This window comes from Mobula hypostoma, chromosome 3 (genome assembly GCF_963921235.1).
Source record: "Mobula hypostoma chromosome 3, sMobHyp1.1, whole genome shotgun sequence".
NCBI lineage: Eukaryota > Metazoa > Chordata > Chondrichthyes > Myliobatiformes > Myliobatidae > Mobula > Mobula hypostoma.
In genome coordinates this window covers 128,420,454-128,432,367 of record NC_086099.1, presented here as the reverse complement: position 1 = coordinate 128,432,367, position 11,914 = coordinate 128,420,454, and the positions used below count along the sequence as shown (strand labels likewise).

The 11,914-nt window shown below is 41.7% G+C and overlaps 1 protein-coding gene across 2 annotated transcripts in view; it reads left to right on the top strand.

Moving 5' to 3' along the window:
- The first annotated feature begins 1,281 nt into the window (after window positions 1-1,281).
- Window positions 1,282-11,914, top strand: part of trim33 (tripartite motif containing 33) — a 220,895-nt gene continuing 210,262 nt past the window's right edge. For both annotated transcript variants that reach the window (XM_063043735.1, XM_063043734.1), the window contains exon 1: window positions 1,282-1,948. In XM_063043735.1, coding sequence (XP_062899805.1) covers window positions 1,312-1,948 — 637 coding nt within the window. In that variant the 5' untranslated portion in view covers window positions 1,282-1,311. The remainder of the gene's footprint in view (window positions 1,949-11,914) is intronic.

The window sequence follows — 11,914 nt, the reverse complement described above, 5'->3', positions numbered from 1 at the left end:
GTTTTGTCCAAGTAAATCAGTTAGTCATTTTTTAAAAGAAGAAAAGCAATCTCATATGTCGAAAATCTGAAATGAAACAGGAAATGCTGAAAATACTCAGCAGTTCAAGTAATGTTTGTTGAAAGAAAAATGGGCAACATTACTGGTTGAAGACTTTGATTATCAACATAAGCACAAAAATCTAGGCTTGCTCTCCACCTTACCATACAAGGAGTTTTGAATTGCTAAAGTGTGGCTATTCTCTGTCCTCTAAAATGAACTGAAAAATTCTTACACTATTTTGAAGATCAATTATCCATAGTATCCTGCCTTGCTCAAATTTGTCCCATAAAGAAAATAACCTGGTCATTGTCACAGTAACATTTTGGGGAAATGAAAGGAAAATGGAATCTCTGAGGAAACCCATGTGTTCAGAAGAAGAAATGCAAGTTCCACACATACAGCACTAGAGGCCATGATTGAATCCGTGTCTGAGGCAGCAACTTTACCAGCTGCACCACTGTGCTACCATCTATTGGTGAACTGTTGGCATGCAAAGTGATTTATGGCTTGAAAAATATACGTTTTCTATCCACACGCAGAGAGGGCAATTGAAATTGGCTTACTATTGTCACAGGTATTCAGACAGGGTGAAAAGCTTGTTTTGCATACTGTTCCACATTGGCCAATATTTTATCACATAATTTGGTCAACAAAACCCAAGTCGAGTATAATGGCACATATTACATATTTCATTGCATACAATATGCGTGTGCAATGAAAATAATATCATCACGATGCTGTTTTTTGTGTGTGGCAACAAGCTGGACACATCATTCCCTACGTCACCGATACTGTAAAACATCTGCCAATAACTAGATTTGGAGGGGAAAAAAACATAAGTACGGGGCTTTACTTATACGATTGCCGATTACCTTCAGCAGACGTGTGAACTAGTGGATATATTGTGCATTCATGAGATTAATCGCAGTGAAACGAAGAGGCCCAGTGCCAATATTTTTAATGAAAGTAAGCGCAACATCCATCCACGTGATTCGAATCCCGCGCGTGACCGCCATTTGCAACCCATAGGAGCGTTAAACCATGGAGTCAGCCAACCAATAGAAAGTGGCCTCGGCTTCCTGTGGCTTTGATGACCTTGTTCCTCCTGCCTCTCGGCAGCCAATCGCCAACAGGTTTAGATGAGGCGCCGAGGCGGCGAGGCGCCTGGCCAATGGGCGCCGCCGTTTCACGCGGCCGCTGGGTCTCGGAGAGCCCGAGAGGGTTTTGAATGTGAGCGTGCGCTGTCCGAGGGAGAGAGGAAGGGGAAAGATGGCGGAAAACAAAGGTGGAACTAATATCGAGGCAAACGGCGTCAGTGAGGAAAAGAGCGGCCCGCCCGACAAAGACGGGGAGAGCCGGGAGAAGCCGGAGTTGGAGGCGGGCGCGATTCTGGCGGCCGTGGTGACAGTAACGACATCAACGCCGACAGCAGCGGTGACGACACCGACGACGACGACACCATCACCAACGGCCGCGCCGGTCACCGTCTTCGAGGTGCCGGGGCCTGGAGCCAGTCCGGTTCTCAGCCCGGGGGCGTGCCTCAGCTCGGTGCCGATCCAGGCACCGATCTCTGCTACATCCGCTCCCCCTCCGGGTCCGAGTCCTGGACCAGGACCGAGCCCGGGCTCCGGACCGAGTCCGGCGCCAGGACCTAGTCCGGGAGCGGGCCCAGAAAAAGCAGTAGCGGCGGCGACGTCCGCCTCCTTGGAGGTGAACCTCAACCTATTGGACGAGTGCGCCGTGTGCCGAGATACTCTGCAGGGAAAGGAACCCAAGCTGCTCCCATGCCTTCACTCCTTCTGCAAACGTTGCTTGCCGGAACCCGAGCGGCAGTTGAGTATTCCCATTCCCGCCGGGGGCAACAATACTGCAGGAAATAACGGGGAATCGCCGGCTATTCAGCAGGGTAAGTACCACTCAGCAGACTAACTGCAGGGGATCCACCCGTACACTGCGGACTTTACTTAAACTTTCATGTTGTGAACGTCTGCCACTATTAACATAACCATATCGTCAAGATTTTCTGAAGCTTTTTTGAAACTGATTTCACTGTGTGTAGCAAATATTGAGAAGTGTCCATAATAGCGCTGTTCAACGTGTGTTAAGGCAAACAAATTTGCATGAAATAATAAAGGGTGCACCTAAACCTGTATGTCCTAACGAGTTGTTTGAAGTTGAAAGACTTTCAGATTAACTAGCCTTGAATTATTCTCCATCTCTTTTACCCATTTGAAATTTCATGTTTATTGTTGGGAAAACTCTTGTTTCAGTTTTGAAATAATCAAGATTTAAAGCTTGTGTTCTTAGGGGACATAATCGGACATATTGAAAACAACTTTTTCATTTCATTTTTTTGGTGTTTAGTTCAAGTTTGTGTTTTTGAAAGAATTTGGTGTTTGGGCTGCCCTTTATACTGAAGAAATGGAAACCATTGCTTGAAATGTTTGAATTATTGATTAGAATTTATATTTGTTCAAATTTAAGTTCAAGCTCCACTGCCGTGGCTTGAACTGATGGAATATGGTAGAGTCACATTATTATGACAAGTTTAACGACCCAAGGCAGGAGTAAAAAGACATATTTTAAACACATAGTAATTGTATGAAGTCCTGTAAAGGTGCTGTTTAATCATATTTTTAGAATCTCTACATGTTCTGAGAATATCTTGGAAAATATATTTAAAGTTTTTAAAAATCTACAATGTTGTTGAAATTGTAATAATATCTGGTGCTAATTTATCTCCGTTGAGATTGAAATCAAGAATGGCTTATTTCAAAATCCACCATGAAAGAATGGAAAGCAATTAGCTGTTACACTCTTGCCAATGCGTCTCCCCCCCCAAAAAAAACAGAAAATGTGGTTTTTCCAAAACTGTGTTTCAATAGGTGCATATGCTGCTAGTTTCTCTTGTTGTAAGCCAGCATTCTGACTTCCTGTAATGCCCACCCCCTCCATTCCGCATTCCCATTTCCCCCTCTCACCCTATGTCCTTACCTGCCCATCACCTCCATCTGGTGCTCCTCCGCCCTTCCCTTCCATGGCATTCTGTGTTCTCCTGTCAGATTCCCCCTTCTCTAGCCGTTACCTCTTCCACCAGTTGACTTCCCAGCTTTTTAGTTCACCTGCTCCTGGTTTCAACTATCACCTACTGTCCTATATTTCTTCTCCTCTCCCACTTCTTAATCTGACTTCTCATCTTTTTTCTCCAGTTCTGATGAAGGGTCTCAGCCTGAAACAATGATTGTACTCTTTTTCCATAGATGCTGCCTGGCCTGCTGGGTTCCTCCAGCATTTTTTGTGTTGCTTGGATTTCCAGCATTTGTAGACTTTCTCTTGTTTGTGATTGTAGGTTTGAGAAGCATTTAGACTGTGTAGCTTGGTAATTGGAAAGAAAACAAGTAATTGGCATTTGATTCCTGTCATGATGAAGCCAAGTGAATTTCTTTAATGGCTGAGTTGTGGTGTGTGGGGACATTCATTGCATTCTTATTTTTTTCCAGCCCACTTCCTTTTCTTTCCCCTGCCCTGCACCCCCCCCCATGAATGACATAACATTCCAAGTTTTCTCCACCATTAAATCATAGTTGATTTATTATCCCCCTCAACCCCATTCTCCTGCCTTCTCACTGATACTTTAGACAACCCTTTATTAATCAAGAACTAGTCAACCTCTGCTTTTGATATACCCAAGGCCTTGGCCTCTACAACTGTGGCAATAAATTCCACAGATTCACCACCCACTGTCTAAAGAAATTACTCCTCATGTCTATTCTAAAGGAATGTACTTCTTTTGAGGATCTGTCCACTGGTCCTAGACTCCCACTATTGAAAACATCTATTCCATGTCCACACTTTCTAGGTCTTTCATTATGTGGTAGGTTTCAATGAGTTCTCCCCTCATTCTTCTAGACTCCAATGAATATAGGCCCAGTGCCATCAAATGTTCCTCTTATATTAATCATTTCATTCCCTAATCCTCCTTGTAAGACTTCTCTGGAATAACATGTACAAAATTCTAGAGGAGCTCAGCAGTCAGGCAGCATCTGGAGAGGAATAAAGAGCTAATATTTTGGGTCGAAAACCTTCATCAATACTCACCAGATGAAGAGTCTTGGCCTGAAACATGGGCTCTTTTATTCCTCTCCATAGGTGCTGCCTGACCTGAGTTTCTCCAGAATTTTGAATGTTAATCTGGATTTCCGCAATCTTCAGAATCTCTTGCGATTATAACCTTCTCTGGATACTCTCTAATGTCAGCATATCCCTTCTTGGGTGTGGGGCCTGAAACTGCTTTCTATACTCCAAATACAGTCTGTCCAATTCCTCATAAAGCCTCAGCATTACATCCTTGCTTTTGTATTCTAGTTATCTAGAAATGAATGCTAACATTGTATTTGCCTTCCTTACTATCGACTCAACCTGCAAGTTAATCTTTAGGGAATCTTGCACTGGGATTCCCTAGTGCCTTTGCACATCCAATTTCTGAAGCTTCTTCCCGTTTAGAAAATAGTCTGTGTTTATTCCTTCTACAAAAGTGCATGACCATACTTTATTCCATCAGCATAATAATTGACATAGTATTTTCTCAACAACAGTTCTGCATAAAAGTATGGTGAAATAAATGTAGGGAGAATTTGATTTGGGAATGATTTGATTTCAAAGATCGAAAAGGCAAAGATCGAAATAGTGATAATGAAGTAGAAAATTGTAAATGGAATGCTTTATTAGCTGATTACTAAATTTCTTATGATTTGTGTATTGTAACTGACAGAAACTGGTCTGGCAGAGAAAGAGAATATTCATAACTGTTTCTGACAATGGGTACCACAAAATTCTCACTCTGGGGTTGCATAGATGGATTTGGGTATATTTTGCACACCTTAATCAAGTTCTGTGCATTTTTGTAAGTTACGCCTACAGTTCATCTATTAAACAAAAGGGGAAGGAGATCAAGTTGAAGTGCAGTATTTAGCCAGCTGTTCTCAAACTGGTAAATGGCATTTGGGCTTTATTATAGGAAATTGTTACTGAAACTGTCAGCATACAAGTCATTAGTTGCATGTTGTCTTTTCAGTTCTTTAAGGAATATTGAATATCACCTAACTAATAATTGAGGCAAAGGATGCTGGGGCATTGAGACAAGGTAATGGGGTAAGAGTGGAAGGGAAAGTGAATAATAGCTTTATAGTGTTCTCCAAATATTTGTATTGTGATTTAACTTTGGAAAAAGGTAAATTTATGATGTGTATATATTCATTCAAGCTCATAGAACTATGTTTCTCCCTTTGATAAGCAGAACCTAACTTGGGTCATAGCATAGAGGTCTTGAGGTGGGGCTTGGTGGGTGGCAGATGCTTCCCAGGGGTCATCAGGTGCACACCCCCTTCTTAGATGTTTCATCAGTTTAAGCCCACTACATCAACCAGTGGCTGTTTCACTCGGCTGCCTCTGAGTTCTTTTGTAGCTTACCACTGTCCTTGTCCTCGGACTCCCAATCACTTCAGCAATCTGATCATGGAAGTAACCACAAATGCTCTGCAGCCGACTTGTAATTGGAAAATCGGCACCTTCCATTCGCACTGCTTAGCATCTGTGGCCAACTCAGCGTATTTTACATGCTTCCATTCGTACGCCTTGCAGATTACATTTTCCCAGGCTGTGATCTCTGAGATTACTACAGCCTTCAGATTGCTGGACCACCAGACCAAGTCTGGTCTGAGGGTGGTAGTGGCCATCTTGGGGAAATATTAGCATTTTGTCAAGGTCGACAGCCGTGTTCCAGTCACCAGCAGGCTCCAGTATGCTTGACACCAGCCGTGTCACTGAGGTGGCACTGTCTGTCCTTGCTGGACAAAGTGGGTGGTGGTTTTTCCAGACATATGGGGCTTGGAGTTGTTATTCAGCCTTTGCTCCTCAAACATCTGAGGTCCTGGTTGTGTCTCCATGTGTATCTTCCTTGAATGAGGCTTACTTTGCAAGATGAGAGGATGTGCTTGAGGCTTGCCCTTCTTTGACAGAGTGGACAACTGACTCTTCACTGAGCCACTGGGAGAACATATAAACTGCTCTTATAAGGAATCTAATCTTTCTTCCTTCCTTTTCCCATAAGTATTTCCAGCTGAATTTTCTTTTCTGAATGTTTTCCCACCTTGTCCACTGTCCCTGTTTTTCCTGAGACACTGCTTTTGCTTAGCTCATCTCCTCCTTTTGCTATACTTCCTCCGCCAACATAGCTCGCCTTTGCTTTTGTGTTGTCACCTTTTGCCAGATGGACTTATTTGATCCTGTACCAAAACCCTTTCTTGCAGATTGCATGAAACTTGTAGTCGACCAGCCTTCCTTGACTGTAGGAATGCTCCTAGACTATTTTGTTTTAATTGTCATTCGCGCCCATTTGATGTTTGAATGGAGCATCTCAAGCACTATTTGTTCCATGGGGTGGTAGATGTCAGGATGGCTAAATTATTCATAAATACCCGATTGGTGGTAGGCATAGTCCTGACTTCAGTCGTTCTCCTTCTACTACCCATTTAGAAGCTCTAATCGTGCTTCCATTGCCATGGTAAAGGCCAGTGGAAAGATGGTGCAACCTGCCATTATGCCTGTCTCCACAGGCCGCCAGGCTGTGTTGTACTCTGCGGTTATCAATGAGAACTGGAGATCTTGAAAGTAGGCTTTGACCAGGGTTGTAACACATTCTGGTATACAGAAGAATTCAAATGAAGGAGGTTATGTGAGTCTGACCCAAAGGCATTGGCTAGGTTCAAGAACAAGACATTTCCCTTTTAGCAGTTTGTATTTGATGCCAAATTATACTTGTGTGTTTCAAGCGTCCAGAGGAATCCGGGCATTCCTGCCTTCTGCACATGTGTTTTGATGAGGTTGTTTTTCTCCAAGTGAGTAGACAGCTGTTGTGCTACGACACTGAAAAATATTTTCCTTTCAGTATTTAGATTTATTTGCCGAAACTGTCCAATTTCTAAGGAATCTTTTCCTTTAGGATTTGGAATTCCTCCTGTTCGCCTACTTGCTCTAGGAATAAGTTTATACTTCCAGACCACCTTCATCTGTTTCCATAAGAAGTTCAGGACTCTTGGTGCATTTTTTTTTTATTAGAGTTTGCACAGAGCTCCATTTGGCTCTGGCACTGAAGCAGCCCTCGCCCGCTTTACTACTTTTATTGTCTCACTGTATCTGGGGGGACTGATGTCAAACTGCTAATGTAGTGGGTGAATCGGTGGCATATCTGAAGGTATTAAGATATGTTTGGCTCTCAGGCTGTTTGAGTATGTCAGCTTCAGATGATTTTCCAACTCTTCCTTTGACATCTTAGGAATTCCATTCTTCAGCTTTGTGAAAATGCTTTTCATGAACTTGTAAGGGTCCTTATAGAATTTGTGTGTGTGTGTGTGTGTGTGTGTATATATATATTACATAATCATCTCAAAGAACATTGCAGGACCATTTACAATATTGCAGAAATGGGTATAGAAGATTCATTTGACAGGGTGCAGGTAAGAATTGTGTATTCTATTAAGACAATATTTTCAGTTTTAAGTAAAGATTTGATGGGTTCGTTTATTCATGGAGAACTAAATGGGCATCAAGTTATCGAATTACATTATGCTATTTAGATCTGGTGTGATTTTTATTGCTTTGAACACAATGGTAATTTTGTCAACAATAATTCTTTGGAAGGAGAATCGATGTCGTTGAAAAATATTCACCTGGTAGTTTGTAACCAGTTTAATTTTGTTTTTCAACAAAGATTGCTGTGTAGGAAATCCAACTTGGAATTATAAGTCAGTAACTGAAGAGAAAATAGTTACATTTAGGTACAAATTTCTGTAATATTTGTAGTCATTATCTTACTAATAGGATTTAATTTTAAATTGCTGACAGAATGTGTAACTGTGCAAACAGTACGTTGGTCCAGGTAAAGAGGGGTTGCTGGGCAAACAGAGACAGCAACAGAGGCTGATAAGTGGAGATGGGGGAAAAAGCTATAGATCGTGGAATCTGAGACTGGAAGATGGTAGGGTGGTGTACAACTGTGAGCATCAGGAGGATAATAGGGAGCCTACTGGTTGTGTAGGCAGATGGAATCACATGGGAGAGGTAAAAGAACAGGGTTACCAGGGGCAGGGGTGGGTGGGGCTGCTGGTTGTAAAGGAGGAGGCATGTCAGAGGATAGATCAGAAGGGGGAAAGTCTGGGATGTGGATTACCACAGGTAATTTATTGTTCATACCATTATTTAATCACTGGTAATCTGCATACCATTGCTCTTATTTGATCCATGCAGGTCCTCACGTTTCCCCCCCTCCACCACTGGTTTCATCTGCTAATCACTCATACCCACAAGATGCTCTAACCTCTTTTCCCCCCTGCCCCACCATCTTTCCTTTGGTTGCACTGCTTGCCTTCCTTAACACGTTATCTACAGCCCTGTTATCTCCACTTACTACCTTTCCCACTCTGTCAGTAACTTCACCCTTCTGTCCCAAAACCTAGCTCCATTTGCCCATCAATCTTTATTTGGCTCCATCTACTGCATCCCAGCTACTTCCTTGCCCCCTCAGCTTTAAACTGCCTACTCTCCTGTGCAGTGCATCAACCCGAAATGTCGACGCTCTTTGCCTCCACTGTTGCTGCTTGTCGCACTGTTCTTTCAGCAGTTTGCTATGCGCTCTGTGTGCTAGGATCATCGAGGCAAATCAGCTCACCGGAGACAAATGTTATGAAACTGCAGCTTGAGCTAGTGATGAATATTTTCATGGGGCACAAAGCAGGAGTGTGCTGAAACAGTATCAGCATTAATTTGGTAAAATACTTCAAACTGCTTTGTGGTAGTTATTGCATTAAAATTGGTGATTAAAGTAGTTTCTAAATATTCTGCTTTTGAGAGTGTATTAAAGGTAAATTTAGTGTAAGAGCATTGATTATATAGTTTAGAGAATTGCATTAATCTTTACTGCACTAGGTTTATTTCCTATCAACAATTATCTTAATGATTCAGGCATTAAGCCAAGCACCACACGCAAGAAACAGCTACCATAAGCCCTACAACTTGCGTTCCTCTTCCAATGGCACCAGGAAAATTGAATGCCTTTGACAGGATGTATGGTTATTGCTTTTGTATCTTGTAAGACAGTGAACCTTGTGATACGTACCCCGTAACTGGGTTGCCAAACCAGCGGAAATGGAATGCTCGTTGGAGTCTGTGATTACTAGGAACTAATAAAGTTTTATTAAAGAAATAAGTAATACAGTACACTAATCGTAAGGATATAAATGTAACAGGTTAGCAATGATAATACACACATATACTCAGAACTAGGGTAATGGGAATCAACCAAGCTCTATCGCAGTCTAGGGGTAAAATGATCAGTCTTAAGTGAAGCAGAGTTCAGTTCAGTTTAGTGCAGTTCGAAGTAGTCGTTCTTATTGTACTGTTGGAGAGAGTGAGAGGTGCAGTTGGTTTCCGGCAGACCTTTTGATGTCTTATAATCTCACTGTGGTCACGGACTGTGACCCCTCCATTCCGGATATGATTGTTCTTCTGCGGTGAACCCGGCACCCAGGCAAGGGCGGACACATACCCCAGGTTCCCACCGATCGTACCTTTACACTTTGTGAGCCTCTGATGGGTTCCAGCGAACCGGTCCTCCAAACTCCCACCAACTTGTGGGGGTACACTGCTCTTTCCAGGGTCTCGTGGCGTGTCTCGTGCCTTAGCAAACCTGCTCTTTTTATCCCCCTGCTGGGGTATCACCTGTCCATCAAACTTCAAACAGTTCAGGTTCAAAGCAACCGGTCTGTCAATATCTGAATTGTGTTTCTTTCCCTTCTCTCTCATTAGCATTTTGAATGTTTCTCCATTGTCTTCCGTTCTCTCTCTCATTAGCATCATCTGTCTGGTAGCTCTGCTTGGTGTCACACATGACAGTTGTATTACAAATAAAATGTAACTAGGCATTGAGATGCAAAACTCTTGAATTTTCCTGTGAAATATCGATGTCCTGCTCAGAATTTCTAGTGCTTTGCAATGTGGCAGTGTTAGGCCTCGTGTATAGTGTTTATAGTGCTGGAGGAATGCAATTTCAGATTAACCTGATGCAGGTTCTTAATTTTAGCAGTGATAGATCTATAGAGAAAATACAAAATTGGATTGTTATTGTTATTTGTCTGATTTAGATTTTTAAAATTAAGATGTGTAGTAATTTGGAAGGTTTTTAAAATCCTGACTGTTCAGATGGTTACTAAAGCTGTTTGGTTGCAGGGCTTTGCTTGAGGTTAAGTGATTCATGAATTCTCTAGGAGGAGTTTATTTGCCCATTCCTTGTCACTCCCTGCTGTTGCTCAACTGGAGGTGAGGGAGTGCTTCAAATAAGCAGGATGGGGCTTCTAGATAGTATTTGTAGGAAAGTGAGTGATTGCAGACCAGTGACATGAAATCAGGGTCATTATTTATCAAGTCTTTACAATGCTATTTCATCTAGCACCAATGCAATGAACTTTTCAACTCGGATTGTCTTTGGGAATGTGGTGCTGTCACCACTTGCTACCACCCCTGTTATTGCTTGTTCTGAGCAATATGCTTGTTAGAACTTGGAAGGATGGGTAGGTGGCTTGAGGCTGGTGGCAGCAGAAAGAATGTTGGCCATATTTTGAGCTGGTCTTGTATTGCTGTATGAAATGTAGAATTCTGTAAATGTGTTAACTGGTTGTTCTGTTATTTACAGCAAAAGACCCTTATAAGCCATGTAGCATTCTCAGATGATGGCTTTGTGCTCATTTGCAGAATCCATTGATATTTTCTATAAAATATGTTGAAGCATTGCTATGAAAAGTGTTTGTGTTAGGTTATAATTGGCTGTGGAATCTATAGCTGCTTTGTTCATGTACGTTGAATATCATTCACATTTGTAATTACAACAAAGTCGATAGAAAACTGATTTTTGGCTCTATAGCAATTATTTATTGTAATAAAATTGCAAATGTTCAGAAATCCCAATGACTTTGCACCACATGTTTGCCAAGCTCCCTTTCCACTCTCCTGGCCCCTGGTTTCTGTGAATTCTTTTCAAGCTTGCCTTGTTTGATGGTAAACTTGTGATAGGAATGTGTGCCATTTTAATGTGAATTAAAAGTCTATTTTGGAGTTTTAATAACATCCAGACATCTACCAATTTGGCATTATAAGAATCCTAAGTGTACTGTGTTAGTATAATTTTTGGGTTTAGATCATTTACACTTAGCAAATGGCTTTGGCCACCAGTCTTCTTTTCCTTGACAATGTACTGTGGATTGAGTTTGTAACAGTGCATTTCCTAAAAGCTGTGAGTACCAGTCCAGACGCTGCTGGCGTTGATGGGATGATGTAATCAGAAGGTGTGAAGTTTGTATGTAGCCTCAAAAGAGAGCATTGTCTATACTTTGTAAATATGGATTGCCCTTTTGTGTTTAGCAAATAAATATTGAGCCCCACACTGGGCCAGTAGACCTTTCTACGGAAAGTGTCTCGGTATGATGATGCCTGCTGTACCTAGTTTTGTCGAATAAAGAAGCTGCTTTGTATCTACCAGTAACACACTTTCTGTGGTGATTTCATTCACACGACATTTGTGAATGATTAGTTTTGTTGTATTGAAAGAATTTAAGTGACTTCGTGCGTTTGAGATTTTTCTAAATCCTAAAGCATGTCTAAAAACTTAATTTGTGCTCTTAGGGCAAACTATATTGTTGTCTTGAAATCAATTAGTCTGCTCCTTAAAACAGGTATGATTTAAAACTTGCAGAATTTAATTTCGGAGAGGTTTGTCCATTGCAAAGTAAAGACAACAACCAAGAAACGTAGTCACTATTCATTG